Source organism: Chiloscyllium punctatum, chromosome 14, assembly GCF_047496795.1.
Source record: "Chiloscyllium punctatum isolate Juve2018m chromosome 14, sChiPun1.3, whole genome shotgun sequence".
NCBI lineage: Eukaryota > Metazoa > Chordata > Chondrichthyes > Orectolobiformes > Hemiscylliidae > Chiloscyllium > Chiloscyllium punctatum.
The window spans coordinates 18,770,597-18,789,389 of NC_092752.1; the positions used below are offsets into that span (position 1 = coordinate 18,770,597).

Consider the following 18,793-nt stretch of genomic DNA (forward strand, 5'->3'; position numbering starts at 1 on the left):
TTCATGTGGCTGGTGGCTTTTAACAGTGAAAATGAAGAAGAAGAAAGTTCTGTAATTGAAAATTTTATTTTACAATGGACTGGGAGAGATGAAAGGATAAAAGGTCGGTAGCTGAGCTGAACTGCGTGATTACTGAAACGTGGGCTAGTAGATGTGAACTGGGATGAAAGAGTAACAGAATGGGTCAAAGAATATTTTAATATTCTTGGCAATGTTCAATACTTTTAATTAGGAAGATGCCTGAAGCAGCCAATAATTACAACGATGACCAGGTTGAATTGACGAGCTCAAAACCGAACTGTTGTACCTAGCACTTCAACTATTTTCAGAATGTTTCTACTAGCAGTTCTGTTGTATGGAAACATCTTACTGATTTAATTATCTTTTACAACACGTTCAATGAAAAGCTAAAAGTCAAGACGCTGATTACTGTGAGCAAGTGAAAGGGAGTCTTATCATTCTTTGTTATTTAATTGTTATCCTGTTTCATAATACTGATGAAGAGTTCATTACCTGGTGGCTTAGCTATGATCAGCAGAGAATTCTGTTGCTAGTTATTTTCTTTTTGTTTCCCCTATTTATTCCTCCTTCACACCACTGCCCCCTGTACATTCATCCTTAAGATCATAAGAAATAGGAGTAGCAGCAGGCCATACAGCCCATTAAGCTTGCTTCTCCATTTAATATGTTTGTGGCTAAGCTGATGCGGACATTAAACCAATTTTTTTGCCTACTCTCGATAATTCGATTCCAATGTCAATGGGAGGTCAGTCTAAAAATTTGTCTTTGACTATTTTCAATGACCTAGATTCCAACATCCACTGTGGAAGAGAATTCCAATGACAAGGAAATATCTTCTCAGCCTCTATGCCATCAGAATCAAACGGCTTCACCATGTTTCAGTATAATCACCTCTAATTCTCCTAAACGAGACCTAGCCCACAGAATGTTTTATTTAAGATAACTCCTTTGTCTAAGGGATCAACCAATTGAACATTCTCTGTACTGTTGGGAAGATGAGACGGTCTGAATTTCAGAATTATTCTCAACCAATCTCAAAATTCCCTCCCTCACAGCACTTTGGACGTTTCTACACCACACAGATTCCAGGAGGTAAGTCACCACAAGGGCATTTATTGACGGGCAATAAATAATGTCCAGATTCAAAGAATCAATGTAACAACAAATGTTCCATGTCTGAATTCAAGCAATATGTACTGTTAGAAGGTTTCTTCATACAAGGCAGAAAGACTATTCAATGCATTCAGTTCATGGTGCTACTTAGATTGAGATCTAACTTTTGAGAAACATATTTTGAAATATCATCAGAATTGCCATTCCCATGCCTAGATTGGAGCCCATGCCACGGGATTGTGCATGGGACACTAGGGATCAGACTCCTTCCCCATCCCAGTCCGGGATCAGAGAGAGGAGCCTGTCAATGGGACAAGGACCTATTTGACTCTGCAATGTCCACCAGAGTGCTCCCTGCTCAGCTGGAAAGCAACCCTGTCAACCTGTAGGGCTGAATATTCATAGCATGCACAGAAATCATAGACCCCAAAGCCCACCCACCACACTGTTTCTTAACCAAACTCTAACCTAATGTCAGTATGTTGAAACGCTCACAGCATGCCAAACTAATATCATGTGAAGGAGAAACAGAAAGCTGCATTGCCTGGTGACACTTTCCCATCCCTCCAAATCATATGTATCAGCCAAAGAGATCTGCCATTTGTGTTGTATTAAAGAAATGCAGGCAACAGACTTTGTGCTGATACTCTCAAGATTCATCGCAGAGAATTTCAAGATTGCACAGTTTTTGGGTACATCTAACTTTCAGCAACAGTGTAAAATGAGTGATATTGGATTAACCAATTGTTACACACCTTTCCTGAAAGCAATATACAACAGACAACCGATCCAAGATCACCTATTTAACACGATGCCTAAAAATCACAACTGACCTGAGCTAGCTGATATTTAAATATTCCTAACCAGTGAGATGCAGATATTAAAAGTTTGAGAGCTTCATACTCTCTGAAAGTAAAACTGAAAACAAAAATGCAATTATCTGTGCATTACAACAAACAGGAGTCTTTGCAATTTTTATCCATTACGTTTCTTGGGAATGCACTAACTCTTACTGGTCTAATTAGCATCTGTATTTTATTAGTAGTCCACATCAAGAAGGCTTGACCATCACATATAAACCTGCACAGTGACAATTTGCAAACTTTTCAACTGTGGAAAGCAACATATCTGAGCACATGACATTTCAGTTTCTAGCAAGGGGGCTACTATATAATTCTCAGAAGGAACACCTCCCCTCCAATGGTTCTTTGTCCTAACATCCTAGAAACCCAACCACCAACACCCCCATTTCCATACCAGAGATGCTGAGGTAAATAGTGCTTGTTTCCCAATTGAGATTAGCTAACAGAATGGAGGTGAAATTGTGGAGCTCTCTTAATACATTCCTCAGAATTTAGCAGAAGAAGCACTGCAACCTAAAACAGATTGGAAGCAGAGTCACCACTATATTACCTTCTATAACTCTAAGAGACTTGGCAATATCTTAATTGACTAAAGTTTCTATGGGTTCTCGCAATCATAATAGAAGCAATTTGACGAGATGAATAAGTTTGCAGTACTCTTCTTCACATGAAATAATACAAAGCTTAACATCGATCTAAACAAAATGGTTCAACATCTTTGAAAACAGAGAACAATGGATCCATGATAGTGATTTCAAGGCACTAATTAATTGAGCAGTTTGGATGATATCCTAAACCACATCAGTTCATAAAAGTGATATGCACAATTCGATTCTTGTCTTTAAAACATTCTGATGGCGTTCCTGAGCAATGAACAACTGCTGTCCTTTAATTGGTCAGCAGCTCTCGGTCGGCAAACCTTCAGCACCCGGCATCTTAAGCAGGGGAAGATCTCCTACTCCCTAGTTAAGTGTCAGACTGGCACAATTCAGCACATCTTTTTCAGAGGAGGTTACAGGGGGCTATTGTTTGCTCAGCAGTTGGTGGGTAATAGCCTATTGCCTCCATTAAATAGAGATTGTTGATTCTGTCTCTCACTCCATAGACACTGACTGAGCTGAGGAACACTATGCAATTAATTTCCCCTGAGAGATATAAGTGTCAGAACAAGCTGATAAACTTTACATTTTCTTTTTTGTCGATTGATGCTGTGGAATAATGCCAACTTTTCAAGTACACAAAAATTATATATAACATTATGGTCTGTTCCTTGTTGGTCCTCAAAAAGAAAACAATTTTGGAAGAAAGGGGTGGCACAGTAGCTCAGTGGTTAGCACTGCTGCCTCACAGCACCAGGGCCCCAGGTTCGATTCCAGCCTCGGGTGACTGTCTGTGTGGAGTTTGCACATTCTCCCTGTGTCTGCATGGGATTCCTCCGGGTGCTCTGGTTTCCTCCCACAGTCCAAAGATGTGCAGGTCAGGTGAATTAGCCAGGCTAAATTATCCATAATGTTAGGTGCATTAGTCAGAGGGAAATGGGTCTGGGTGGGTTACTCTTCGGAGGGTCGGAGTGGACTGGTTGGGCCGACGGGCCTGTTTCCACACTGTAGGGAATCTAATCTAAGAGATTCCTAGCTTCAATAGTTTCTTCAAATCGAACTAGAATTTCTGGCTTTATGCCATAAATTGCATAACTTTCACCCCAGTACTAGGTACACAAGAAGCTCAGATTTCAAATATAAGCTTGGTTTCAGCTGACTTTAAGGTACAGTCAATCATTAGTTCCCAATACATAAGGCTGGTATGGAGGAGATAGCACTACCCAATCACAAAGAGCTTCCATGAATTGATGAATGTTTGATTCAAAACTTAAAATAATAGTAATTACTTTGCTTGTCTCAGTAGTCAATAAGCACTTTCTCTGGCTTTAGCCACTTAAGGCTTTCTTTCTGGCCAAGGACCATGTCAGAACCAGAGGTACAAACTAACATTTTCAGCAAAGACTGCAAGGTAACTGGAATTTTCTAATAGTAAACTGCAAGGGCTTTGCCATGGTTTTGATCTGGAAATAGTGGACTACATTTTGAAGTTACTTAGGTCAATAAAATAATCTACCCATTTGGGGACAATAGTGCAGTATTTGTGTTGTATTATTCCAAGAAGATGTCATTACTTCATTTAAAAGAGATTAACCATTATGGTTTGAATGGTGAACCAGCTGAAGAAGGAGCCGCACTGTGAAAGTTAGTGGTTCCAAATAAACCTGTTGGACTATAACCTGGTGTTGTGTGATTTTTAACTTTGTCCACCCCAGTCCAACACCAGCACCTCCAAGTCATGGTTTTAATATATTCATTTCACTGTGGAACATAGCTCATAATCAGTTTATATTGGGTCTCATCTTTCTCACTTTGGAAAAGACTATGCCTAGATAAAAATTGAAGTCAATAGGAATCTGACAGAAATATTCTTCACTGCCTGGAATCACAACTCACAAAATAGGAAGATGCCTGTGGTTATTGGAAGTCAATGATCTCAGCTTCAATATATTGCTGCAGGAGTTCCTCAGAGTAGTCTCCGCGGCCCAACCATTTTCAAATACTTCATCAATGGCCTTCCCTCAATCATAAAAGCAGAAATGGGGATGTTTGCACAGCATTGAACACCATTCACAATTTCTTGGATACAGAAACAATCCAAGCCATCACTTAGATAGACCTAGATGACACTCAAGCTTGGATTGATGCATAATATTCACACCACGTAACTGCCAAGCAATTACAATTTCCCAAACAGAAGAATCTCATCATCTGCCCTTGCATTAGCACCACTGAATCGTCCATCATCAACATCCTGGAGTTTACCATTTACCATACAGGTGCAAAATGATTAATGTTGGTGGGAAGAATATAGAGAGACAACATAAAGGGTACAATTCTAAAGGTGATGCAGGGTGAAAGGGACCTGTGCATAAAGGGATCTGTATCTGTGTGTAAATCATCGAAGTTGACAGGACAATTGAGAATGCAGTTACTAAAGCATATGGCACCCTGTGTTTTATGAACAGGGCATATTGTACTAAAGTAAGGAAGTTATGCTGAACTTGCACAGAACTGTGATTTGGCCTCAATTGACATATTGCATTCAGTCCCTGGTCACCACACGTTAGGAAGGAAATGAAGGCATAAATATTTTTCCCAGAATTTGCTTAAGACTGTTGAGCACAGTTATTCAGTGGATAACATTTACAGTAAATGAACAACTAACGCTTCTAAATTATTTTTATCTTTGGTAAAAATCATTACATTGTGCAAGTGGATTGCATCTTCCTAGGTGCACTAACTTATATTTACAACCACATTAAAATTCATCAGCTGGTAATGGACTCACTTAACTTTTCCAGATGCTTTGAATACAAAACCATAAATACTTTATTCTGGCTGCCTTACCACATATGTGTTGTCACCTGCAGATTTGATTTTATAAAAAAAAGAGATGACATTTCACTTAAATAGTAATTTCAGAATACACCTCAAAAGTGCTTCATAGATAATCAATTATACATTATACTGTGAAAAGGGTCAGCAGCTATTTATTTTGAGATGATTGATGGATGAATAGTGGTCCGTCACTGAGAGAGCTCCTTTGCTCTTCTCCAATTTAGTGACATTGGGATACAGCTAAGAGTTAGAGTCAGACTCTTAGTTTAACATCTCCCTTCAAAAGCAGCACTTCACTGAAGTATCAGTTGGGAATACATGCTCAAGTATTTGACACTGGTTCAGCTTTCTCAGAGCCAGCTCTCAGTTAACAGAACCTCTGATACTCCTGTTTATATATCTGTCAGCTAGGGTTCCCTGATTGGACCAGGTAAACAGCCCCAATCAGGGAACACTTTTATATGAGGTTCACTGTCTGACCTTGTTACAATCACTACATCCCTCATCTTTAGGTCCGGGGATGTAGGCCTGTTCATTTTCTCATGCAACCAACCTGGCTTTGGTTGAGAATGACAGATGCTAACCTGCCAGTGCCAGTGGGAAGTATCCAGTTTAAATCATGTGAGGTGAAGCTCTCAATTTGGTGTTAATGAAGGTGGGTTTTATTTGATTGTTGCAGGATGTACTCAATTCAATAAAGCACGAGTAAAGGTCATGGGTATGATTTTATTTTAATTTTCCTGGTTAGAGTTTAAGTTGCGACAAAAGCACATTAGGTGATGTAATATCCTTGGACTAACTAACCAGAATGGTGTTGCTCAGCTGTACATTTTCCTTTTAAGAACAAATTGTTTGGTGAAATGGCCTAGTCCTGAATTTCCCTAGTTCCGTCCTTTTTACATATGGTGGCTATGATTTCACTACCAAGAGGATTTCAAAATGTTGATGAGCGATGTCAATACTTGACAAACACCCCCTTTTTTGTCTCTTGGGGCATTTTCGCAACCGGTCCAGTTCCTCCAACTCAGTCTTGGAAATAGGCAGCATGTATTGGACTTAGCCCACCTCTTGTGCCCTGAGTGTCTCAGAAGAAATTCATCCCTTTCTTCAGGTGGTAAAAGTGTTGAGGCTACGATATCTGCCGTGTCCATCACAGGCTCTAAGGTTTCTTGGACACTAGATGAAGGTGGCGAACCCACGGGTTCTGACAGTCTCTCAGGCTATTCTGAGGGGCTGGGTATGTTTTCCTCCTGCCTTGTTTGTGGGTTTGCAGCTTTCATATGGTCCATGTGCTTGTTCAGGATCACCTCATCTACCCAAACTTTGTAGGGCACTGGATCTAACCTTGCATCGAACGGGTATATTTGCGCCTTGTATCAGCTAAAGTCCATGAAGCATACACTATTTGGTATACCTCCCCATTCGGCCATCTGTGAGCCAACACTACCCGATACCCTATAGGGAGGCAACACATGTCAGCACTAGATCTTGGTTGGGATCACAGTGTGCCAACACCTGAGATGAAGATAGCTACTTATTCACATCCCTAAAGTCTATGTCTTGGCTACAAAACCATTTCCAAAGTTACCCTTTACCAATAACAGATGTAACAGTGCTAGAATGGAGGCCAGGTATGAACTTTCCAAAATAATTCACCAATCCACTGAAAGACATACGCTCTGGTGCAGATGTGGGAGCCGTGGCACCTTTGATCCTCCTCACTTTATCTTCGAATGGATGTAACCCAGTCTTGTTGACTCTAAAGTCCAAGTAGGTCACTAGAGTTGGCTGGATTACACATATTTCGCTTCTAAAGCATTCACTCACCTTGTAAGAATGTCAAAGGATTATGTCCAAGTTCCCTAAGTGCTCTTTATTGGTCTTCTCTGTCATTAGCATGTAATCCTGATAAATGGCAACCTGGGGTAGACCTTGTAAAATGTTCTCCATTGTCCTCTGAAAAATAGCACAGGCTGACAATACCACGGTATTAGGCAAGAACTTTCGAAAGCTGATTGGAGGCAGATGTTCACAGGTAAAGGAACGGTAGGGAAATGGGAAGCCTTCAGAAGTGAGATAAAAAGAATCCAGAGCAAGTATATTCCTGTCAGGGTGAAAGGGAAGGATGGTAGGTATAGGGAATGCTGGATAACTAAAGAAATTGAGGGTTTGGTTAAGAAAAAGAAGAAAGCATATGTCAGGTATAGACAGGATAGATCGAGTGAATCCTTAGAAGAGTAGAATGAAAGTAGGAGTATACTTAAGAGGGAAATCAGGAGGGCAAAACGGGAAGATGAGATAGCTTTGGCAAATAGAATTAAGGAGAATCCAAAGGGTTTTTACAAATATATTAAGGACAAAAGGGTAACTAGGGAGACAATAGGGCCCCTCAAAGATCAGCAAGGCGGCCTTTGTGTGGAGCCACAGAAAATGGGGGAGACACTAAATGAATATTTTGCATCAGTATTTACTGTGGAAAAGGATATGGAAGACATAAGCTGTAGGGAAATAGATGGTGACATCTTGCAAAATGTGCCGATTACAGAGGAGGAAGTGCTGGATGTCTTGAAACGGTTAAAAGTGGATAAATCCCCAGGACCTGATCAGGTGTACCCGAGAACTCTGTGGGAAGCTAGAGAAGTGATTGCTGGGCCTCTTGCTGAGATATTTGTACCGTCGATAGCCACAGGTGAGGTGCCGGAAGACTGGAGGTTGGCAAACGTGGTGCCACTGTTTAAGAAGGGCGGTAAAGACAAGCCAGGAACTATAGATCGGTGAGCCTGACCTTGGTGGTGGGCAAGTTGTTGGAGGGAATCTTGAGGGACAGGATGTACATGTATTTGGAAAGGCAAGGACAGATTAGGGATAGTCAACATGGCTTTGTGCATTGGAAATCATATCTCACAAACTTGATTGAGTTTTTTGATGAAGTAACAAAGAAGATTGATGAGGGCAGAGCAGTAGATGTGATCTATATGGACTTCAGTAAGGCGTTCGACAAGGTTCCCCATGGGAGACTGATTAGCAAGGTTAGATCTCATGGAATACAGGGGAGAACTAGCCATTTGGATACAGACCTGGCTCAAAGGTAGAAGACTGAGGGTGGTGGTGAGGGTTGTTTTTCGGACTGGAGGCCTGTGACCAGTGGAGTGCCACAAGGATCGGTGCTGGGCCCTTTACTTTTTGTCATTTACATAAATGATTTGGATGCGAGCATAAGAGGTACAGTTAGTAAGTTTGCAGATGACAGCAAAATTGGAGGTGTAGTGGACAGCGAAGAGGGTTACCTCAGATTACAAAAGGATCTGGACCAGATGGGCAAATGGGCTGAGAAGTGGCAGATGGAGTTTAATTCAGATAAATGCGAGGTGCTGCATTTTGGGAAAGTAAATCTTAGCAGGACCTATACACTTAATGGTAAGGTCCTTGGGAGTGTTGCTGAACAAAGAGACCTTGGAGTGCAGGGTCATAGCTCCTTGAAAGTGGAGTCGCAGGTAGATAGGATAGTGAAGGTGGTGTTTGGTATGCTTTCCTTTACTGCTTTCAGAGTATTGAGTACAGGAGTTGGGAGGTCATGTTGCGGCTGTACAGGACATTGGTTAGGCCTCTGTTGGAATATTGCATGCAATTCTGGTCTCCTTCCTATCGGAAAGATGTTGCCAAACTTGAAAGGGTTCAGAAAAGATTTACAAGGATGTTGCCAGGGTTGGAGGATCTGAGCTACAGGGAGAGGCTGAACAGGCTGGGGCTGTTATCCCTAGAGTGTCGGAGGCTGAGGGCTTACCTTACAGAGGTTTACAAAATTATGAGGGGCATGGATAGGATAAATAGACAAAGTCTTTTGGCTGGGGTCAGGGAGTCCAGAGCTAGAGGGCATAGGTTTAGGGTGAGAGGGGAAAGATATAAAAGAGACCTAAGGGGCAACTTTTTCACGCAGAGGGTGTTACGTATATGGAATGAGCTGCCAGAGGATGTGGTGGAGGCTGATACAATTGCAACATTTAAGAGGCATTTGGATGGGTATATGAATAGGAAGGGTTTGGAGGGATATGGGCCGGGTGCTGGCGGGTGGGACTAGATTGGGTTGGGATATCTGTTCAGCATGGACAGGTTGGACCGAAGGGTCTGTTTCCATGCTGTACATCTCTATGACTCTATGACTCTAAATAGCAGTCTCATATATTGTTACAAAACCTTATGAGTACTACTTGTAGCATACTTCTGGGAATCCTCATCTAACCATAATTGCAGGTACACATGGCTCATATCCAGCTTTGTGAAGGACAGCACCGCTCCCTCCACCCCACACAAGCTTATGTACAAGTCCTCTAATGTGAGGGATTGGGTATTTATCCAGCTACAAGAAGCAGTTTATCGTGCATTTAAAATCCACACAAAGACAAACTGACCTGTTGGGTTTCACAATCAGTATAACCGGTGCTGCCCATTTGATAATTCCTTCACTTTCCTTCCTCCTGATTTCTTCCTCCTGATTTCTGCTTCTACTTTTCCATAAAAGGCAACTAGATTGGGTGGGCTTTGCAGAATTGTGGAATTGCTTCCAGGTCAACATGCAAGCCTTGGCTCCTTTGATAGCTCCTTGACCTCCCTGAAAAACATACAGGAAGTTAATGGGGACTTCATTTAGGCAGCCATTTTCAAATTGAAAAATGTTGAACCAGTCAAGGTGAAGCTTTCTCAACCAATTTCGCTCCATTAGGCTTGGGCCTGAATCTTTTACTACAATCAGTAGTAAGGTGCTTCTCATCTGAGATTGGAACTGAAGTTGTACTCTTAATCTATAAAAGTGTCCTGGTATAGGTTCTCAGTCTAGCACACATCTTATGCAAACTTAAAGGTTGGAGTCCAGAGTGAATTTTGGCAAAGACTGATACAGCCGTGCCAGTATCCACCTCCATTAAAACTGGATGACCATTTAACCAGATACTTATTTTGATTGGTTCTGAGTTGGATGTTGCTAAGCAATTTAACTGTTCCAAACCAGATGTAGTGAGCCTCCCAGGGTTTGCACTTCCTGGATACCAGCCTGAGTTCTCTTACTCAGTTCAGGCCCAGTAGGACTCTTTTGCTGTCTCAAGTCCACATAATAGCTGCAACTACAATGGCTTGTTGGCCCCTTTCCTGCAAAATGTTAACAATTTGACTGAGGCTTAGCTTTGTTTTGGGGTTTTGTTGTGGGCTGACCTAGAGTCTCTCTGTTCAGGATATGTCCTGAGTGTGAGGCTGAGCAATCATCTTCACTCAAGTGGTGTTCCCCAAACTCAGTCAGCCTGGCGACAGTGTCCACTTCCATCAGAATATCCTGTAGCTCACATGCTCCACATAGATTCCCTACAGTGTGGGGAACCAGTCCACACCAGCCCAACCAGTCCACACAGGCCCTCCAAAGAGTAACCCACCCAGACCCATTTCCCTCTGACTAATGCACCTAACACTATGGGCAATTACCATGGCCAATTCACCTAATCTGCACATCTTTGGACTGTGGGAGGAAACCAGACTACCTGGAGGAAACCCACGCAGACACGGGGAGAATGTGCAAACTCCACACAGACAGTCACCTGAGGCTGGAATTGAACCTGGGACCCTGGTGCTGTGAGGCAGCAATGCTAACCACTGAGCCACTGTGCCGCCATTGCCGCATTTTCCAGTGGGAAAGCCAATTGTTGTGGCTGTTTAAATTCCAGTTGGGCTTCAGCCAGTTAGGCACTTCTTCATGGTTACATCATTAATTCCACATACCAAATGGTGTCTCGGCACCTCATTAAGGATTAAACCAAAGTCAAATGCCTCTGCCAGTCATTTTAACTTAATCTAAATACCTGACACAGATTCCTCTGATTTTCGAACTGCCAGGTAAAACTGATAGCATTTCAAAATTAGAGGAGGCTTGGGGTCATAATATCCCTTAACTAAATCAGTCAATTCTTGAAAGGCTTTAATTTCTGGTGCCTCAGAGCAAGTTAGGCTCCTAACAAACAAAAAAGCTGTGGATCCACAAGCTGTCAGAAGAATTACGTATTCCTTTTCATCTGCTCCAATGTTATTTGCCAAGAAAAATAACATATTAATTCCATATAATGAGCTCAGTCTTCGACGGCAGGATCGGTCAAGTCAAGTTGCCAGAAATGCTTACCCCAACTCAAAGATGACTGTTGCAAACAAATTTCTTCAGGAGCATTGTTTTTTCTCTTGTCACCATTGAAATAACTCCAAATGGCCTGTATCCCTTTGATAAGTCAGCCCGTCCTTACTCATGTATAGTATTTAACAGTGGTTCAGCTTCTTCCGAGCCAGCTCTCAGAGTGAACAGAAATGCTGACACACCTGTTTTTTTTCCTTTTTTTTGTCCCTTTTTCCCTTCATCCGCACTACTGCCTAACAGCAGTAATGCTTATTTTTCCCCAGCACCCACGTTGTGTGTGTGCAGGTGTCGGACACAGTGAGAAACAACCAGTGCGTAAACCTTTATTTATATTCCACCACCAGAAAAAAAAAACGTGCGAGTGGCCAGTGACAAGCAGTGCTCTTCTTGAGGGAGAGCAATGCTGAGTGATCAAAAGGTGAAGGGGAGGGCAGGGTTTAAATCAAAATAGAGTTGCAAGGGGGAAATAAAACACTCTACTCCCTTCGGTGCACACCTCTTTCTGAAAGTCTCAAGGGCATTGGTGGACACCGCATGCTCCTTCTCCAGGGACACCCGGGTTCTGAGACACACCTGTTTATTTTTTTCTTTTCTTTTTTTCTCACTGATCCAGCTCCCTCAGAGGCAGCTCTCAGAGTGAACAGAACTTCTGACACTTTTTTTGTATTTTTCTTTTCTTTTCCAGCTCCCTCAGAGCCATTTCTGAGTGAAAGAACCCCTGACATCCTGTTTGTTTTTTTTGTTCAGTTTTCCCCCCAAACTACTGCCTGACAGCAGTAATGCTTATTTTTCCCAGCACTCACGTCGTGCGTGTGCAGGTTTCGGACACAGTGAAAAACAACAAGTATGTAAATCTTTATTTATATTCCACCACCAGAAAGAAAGGAAACACCCGAATGGCCAGTAACAAGTAGTGCCCTTCTCAAAGGGCAATGCTGCACGATCAAACAGTGAAGGGGAGGGCAGGGATTAAATCAAAACAGAGTTGGAGGGGGAAATAAAGCACTCCACTCCCTGTGGTTCCCACCTTTCCCTGAAAATCTTGAGGGTGTTGGTTGCCGCCATGTGCTCCTTCTCCAGAGACACATGGGCTCTGAGACACTCCTGTTTATTACTTTCTTTTTTTTCTTCTTTTTTTAAAAGTGTGTCTGTCACTCTGATTTTTATACTCAGACATGGCATAACACATCTTCAGGTAAATTATGACTTGAACTGAGACCTCCTACCCCAGAGGTAGGGACACGACCATGGTGCAATAAGCCTTTCAATGATGAAATTTCCAGTAGTCACAGACTGAAATTGAACCAAGCCAACAATAAAATAAGGCAAAGAACTGTGGATGCTGGAAATCAAACAAAAGACAGGAATTGCTGGAATAAAAATCAGCAGTTCTGGCAGCATTTGTGGTTTGCAGAAAGAGTTAATGTTTTGGGTCCAGTGATCTTTCTTCTGAAGAAGAGTCACTGGACTCAGAACATTAATTCTGATTACTCTCCACAAATGCTGCCAGACCAGCCTGAGTTTCTCAAGCAATTTCTGTTTTATTAACCCAAGGCTAACTTCTTACCACTTAGCCACCATGCCTCCCTCTGCATTTAATACATACCTTAAAACTTATATTTTTAACAAAGCTTTTGGTCAACTGCTGTAATATTTCCTTATGTGATTTAAAGTCAAAGTTTGCTTTATAATTTTTCTGCAAAATGTCTTGGACATCACAGAATCATTGTGGTGCAGAAAAAGCCCACTGTGTCTGCACCATTTATCTTATCATTTTGATTAGATTAGATTAGATTCCCTACAGTATGGAAACAGGCCCTTCAGCCTAACAAATCCACACCGACCCTCCAAAGAGTAACCCACCCAGACCCATTTCCCTCTGACTAATGCACCTAACACTATGGACACTATCTCTCTGCTCTTGCACTCCGAGCCCAAATTAATGCAGTTAGAAAACCATATGCTTTATTAACATGTCTCCCTCCTTGTCCCATCACCTTTAATTATCTTTGTACATATACATCAATGTTATGCTATTCCTGCACACCGTTGAGAATACAGGTCATTTTTTTTTGTCACACGAATTCGCAGTTACGCATTTGACGAATTTGGGACTCTGTTTCTAAAGTGCGAACTTCTAAAATGTGTGTTGGCTGTAATTCGATTACTTTAAGCACTGTTAAAGCGTGATTTTTCTGTAATGTGGGGTTGCACAGATTTATAGCAGAGCTACCTGTAGTACTCTTTCTTTTGCACCTGTCTTTTCATATACTTCTGATTAAAGTGCATCATATCACACTTCTCCACTTAAACTTTACCTATTGCCTATAGGCTCATTCTACCAACTTAATTTTTTAAAGTTTCCATACTGTCCTCCACACAATTTACAGCTCTTCTATAGTTTGTGTCCATAAGACCGTAAGAAATAGGAACAAGAGTAGGCCATTCGGTCCCAAAAGCCTGCTCCGCCATTCAATAGGATCATGACTGATCTGGCAGTCTTCATGTCCACTTTCTTGCCTTTTCCCTGTAACCCCATCGATCAAGATACTATTTCAGCTTTAAATATACATAGGGCCACTTCTCACATAATATGGCATGAAGTTCCAAAGACTCGCCACCTTCTTGAGAGAGGAAATTCCTTCTCATCTCAGCCTTATATTGGCTCCCCTTTATACTTAGACTATGCCCTCTGGTTATAGACTCTCCCATGAGGTGAAATATCCTCTCAGCATCTACCCTGTCAAACCCCTTAAGAATCCTATGTTTTAATGAGGTCACCTCACATTCTGCTAAACTCGAGTCAGTAGACAACCAAGCTATTTAACCTTTGCTCATAAGACAATCCCTCCATATCAGGGATCATCCGAGTGAACCTTTTCTGAATTGCTTCCAATGAAACAATATAGTCCTTTAAATAAGGGGAACGCAGATGCTCAGAGTATTCCTGTACAGTTATGATCTGCAGACTTTGAAACTGTCCCACTGCACACCATAATCAAGATTATTAGCAAAAATCAGGAGAAGCCAGGGTCCCAATGGGACCACCAAAAACCTTCCAACAATCAGAAAAGTGCTAATATTTAATGGATACCACTATTAGTTTTGCCCTTGCACACAAGGGGATCAATGAGAGGAAATGGTGGAGGCTGGTACAATTGCAACATTTAAAAGGCATCTGGATGGATATATGAATAGGAAGGGTTTGGAGGGATATGGGCCGGGTGCTGGCAGGTGGGACTAGATTGGGTTGGGATATCTGGTCGGCATGGACAGGTTGGACCTAAGGGTCTGCACATCTCTATGACTCTAATTGAAAGCCACCGTTCAACGTGAGAAATGGGACATATCAGCAACCTTCTCAAAAATAAAAGGTGTTTTTCCACACACCTACCCCTTCCCTGTTTTGATGCAGTCTGGATGCAGCAGGAAGACGGTCTGATGTCCCTTTAAAGGTGGGACGTCCTGTTGTTTACAAGGCTCGGTGCCGCGGCTGCGTCACCACAGACGAGGCTTGAAAATGAAAACATTTTCCAAACTCGATCAATGACTTTTTACTGCATCCGATGAAGCGCTTCTTGAGCTGCCTTCTTTATTTCCGCCATTTTTCTATCTGAGCCAGGGCGACATTTCCTCGGAGGCAACGATCAAAGAACATTATTCTTTTGTTGGTTGGGGAAAATAACATACGTATATAATCAGGTAAATTTTTTACTGCAGTTTATTCCTCGGTATAATTCCAGAAGAGAGCAGAGTTTGCAAATCTGCTTCTTGTGAATCGACAGCAAGAGAAGATATTGTCTTTTGCAAAGTGGCGTTTTACTTTATCTGCATCAAATTGATTCCTAAGCCTTTTTTTTGTCGAGTTCTTTTGTAAAAGGATACATTGAATTCATTCATTCATTCGAATATTTTGAATGACATGATACGCCTTCGATATTTCCTCGCGTGTATGTTTCAGAAACGATAGTTATCGGATCGTGTACAGCTTTCTTTTTTTTGGGTTAAAAAATGAAATAAATACACCCCGGGTTTGCACAATTCATTGTTGGTGCGCAGCTTTACAGTGCGTCAAGGTAATTTTTTTTCATGCAGTAATTGCTGAGAGCTTGTGGCATTTATCTAATGTTGTTCCCTGGTTGCAATGGTGTGAAAAAAAAATACAATTTAAATAATGTGTAACCTCGCCTTTAGCGTTTTTGTACCTCCCAACGACCTCAAATGTGCACAAAACAAAAATAGGGAGGGGGAAGACAAGAAATATTAATCTACATATATCATTAGGGATCTCCTGAGTATTGTGCTGCTACTGAGTTCTGATAGAAGGTTGCTCCTTCTCAAAAGCCCCTTCTGCTTCATTGTTTTTTTTCTCTCTCTCTCTTTCTCTTTCGTTTCTCTCCCAGCTTCTGAATAGAGGAAGCCCCTCCAGTGATTGCCGGTCCTCTGCAGCCATGGTGAAGTTAGGGAACAATTTGACCGAGAAGAGCAATGGGAAGGCTGCAGCCACAGATGGCTTCGATACCATCCCTCTCATCACGCCACTCGACGTCAACCAGCTCCAGTTCCCAGCTCCAGACAAGGTAAAAGCACCAGGAAAACAAAAGGCTGACATACACACACACAGTGTGTGCTGGTAAAGTGGGGAGGGGGTGGGCACCTGTAAAATAAGAAAGCTGCTTAATTAATTCGGTCACCCTCCCCTTCCCATCATTAGCCAGAAACGCGAGGGGAAAACGGGGTTCTGGAAGCAAAAGAAAATACACTGATGGATGCTGGAAATATGAAGTTAGACAGAAAATATACTGGAAACATTGCAGATCCGACAGTATCTGTGTTGTATGTGTGAGAGAGAGAGACTGAGTTAACATCTCTTTTCTGGCCATGGGTCAGGTCCATTTTTGAGGATACAGGATCAGGCTTTATCTTTCATGGAAAGAAGAATGACCACTAACTTAAAATAACAGGAAAATTCATTTTTCCAGTAGTACCTATAGGATGTCAAGCACGGGGGGGGGGGGGGGGGGTAAAAAAAACTACTTGTTGTTCTCATTAATGTTAATGCAAACAAAATACATCATTGCCCCCATGAATTTTCCTGCTGAATCTTGATTTACTGCTTTGGACCAGAAACTATTAAAGGGATATGAGATTTTATAAAAATAAAATTAAAATGCTACTGGAAATATGAAATAAAAACAAAGTACTGGAGAAACTCAGTAGTTTAGCAGCATGTAGGAAGAGAAAAAGATTTAATGTTTTGAGTCTAGTTTGACTTTCTCCTTTTGGAACTATAGGGATGAAGAGTCATAGAGGCCTGCAACATGTAAAAAGGCTCTTTGGCCCTTTGATTCTGTGCTGATCAAAAACTAATGCCTAACTGTTCTGATCCTATCTTCCAGCACACACCCCATAGTCTTGATTTGATTTAGAACTGCAAGTGCCCATTTAAATACTTACTAAATGTTTGAAGATTCCTGCCCTTATCACCCTTATAGGCAGTAAGTTGCAGGTTCCCACTACCACCATCTGGGTGAACTGGTTTCTCCTGCCCCTATATCACCTAATCATTGATTCCTCCACCAAGATAAAAAATTCCTTCCTGTCTATCCTATTGTGACTCATAATTTTCTTCATCTCAATCATGTCTCTTTTCATCCCATCCCATCCCATCCCATCTCCTCTGCTCCAAGGGAAACCACCCCAGTCTAAGCATGACAACTATCAAGAGAGATTGTAATATCAAGTCACACTGGATTTGAAAGTTACTTTGTTTCTGTTTCCCTAGATGCTGCCAGACCTACTGAGCTTCTCCAGCATTTTGTGTTTTTGTGAATTTTGGAAGCCAAGTAGACTGTGTTCTGAATATTAAAGTTATGGTGTTGTAGTCTTGTGCACTATGGATGGTATTACAGTTTATATTGTAAATCATTACAAGCTTTGGGAGGTTGCGTCACTATCCAAAGTGAATTGTATAACAAAAATTAAAAGTGAACCAAAAAAATATATCAAGTGAAAAAAAGCTGATATTTTTGACCTTGAGAAACGTTAGCCTGTTCCTAAAAAAAAGTCTAGTGGCTGGCAACTTACAGAACCTTTAAAAATCAATTAGCTGCTAATTGGTCTACTTAGACTAATTCATTACATGCAGTCCTTCAGCAGAGGCAACCAGTTTATCAGGTATAATCACAACAGCCTTTGACTACGGCGGAGCAATGTTATGGGAGATCAGCCAGCTGTAATGCATTTTCCAATTTGTATATTGAATCATTTGAAGTAGTTATGTAGCAGACATACGGCATGGGGATTATCCTGTATAATACGCCATCATCTGCAGAGAATATTGAGATTTCTGACCATATTGATGAAAATAGCAGATAAATGTAGCTTTGAAGGAAGCTGTACAATTGATGAAAAAGATAAGTTTTTGTGCTGTTACTTTGTCCACCTATTTCATCAACTCGTTTTCAAACTCTTGTTGCTCAAGGATCCCTGAGATGCTTTGTGTTCTCTGCGGCTGCTTTAAAGATCTCTTCAACCGTGGAGTAGGCACCCCAGGGCTTGACTTAGTGAGCTGCCAATCTTCATCACCGGAATTTGCTTCCCACAGGGGAGGTGGTGTGTTGAAGTTGGGGTTGGGGGTTGTGACTGGGTAATATCAGATGAGCAATTCCGGATTCAAAGGCTGTTATTGTTGTGACTGGTCCAGAGACACACTGGCACAGGACTGGGATTGTACCATCTGCCTGTGCTGTCAGCTTCAGCTGCTGTGCTTTCAAGGCAGAAAATAGACAGTGCCAAGAGGAATAAATCTGCTGATTTCTCTTTTGACTCCTGCAATGTGTATGTAATATAAAAATGGGACACTGATCACAATTCTAGTGTACCACTTAAATATTTATATCACACTTCAAAACACAGGAACTATCCAGGAATACAAATGACATAAGTCCAAATGTCTACAGTCTCAAATTTAATACCTGTATTGCCCATCCCAAGTTTACTTAACAACTATTGGACATTCTGGCCTTAAAAGTAATACAAATTCATCTTAACCTCCACATTTTAAAAAAATATCCTGGAAGGTAACCATTTTGCAATCTACTTTATATGGCTTATTTCTGCTGTCCTTATAGATATTATCATTTGACTTAGCACAAGATATGCCATGGGACATCCAACTGCACATATCT

At 41.5% G+C, this 18,793-nt stretch overlaps 1 protein-coding gene across 1 annotated transcript in view; it reads left to right on the forward strand.

The window, feature by feature from the left end:
• The first annotated feature begins 15,085 nt into the window (after nucleotides 1-15,085).
• LOC140485650 (neuronal vesicle trafficking-associated protein 1-like) overlaps nucleotides 15,086-18,793 on the forward strand; it is a 63,816-nt gene continuing 60,108 nt past the window's right edge. The window contains exons 1-2 of the mRNA XM_072584020.1: nucleotides 15,086-15,305; nucleotides 16,007-16,183. Coding sequence (XP_072440121.1) covers nucleotides 16,055-16,183 — 129 coding nt within the window. The 5' untranslated portion in view covers nucleotides 15,086-15,305; nucleotides 16,007-16,054. The remainder of the gene's footprint in view (nucleotides 15,306-16,006; nucleotides 16,184-18,793) is intronic.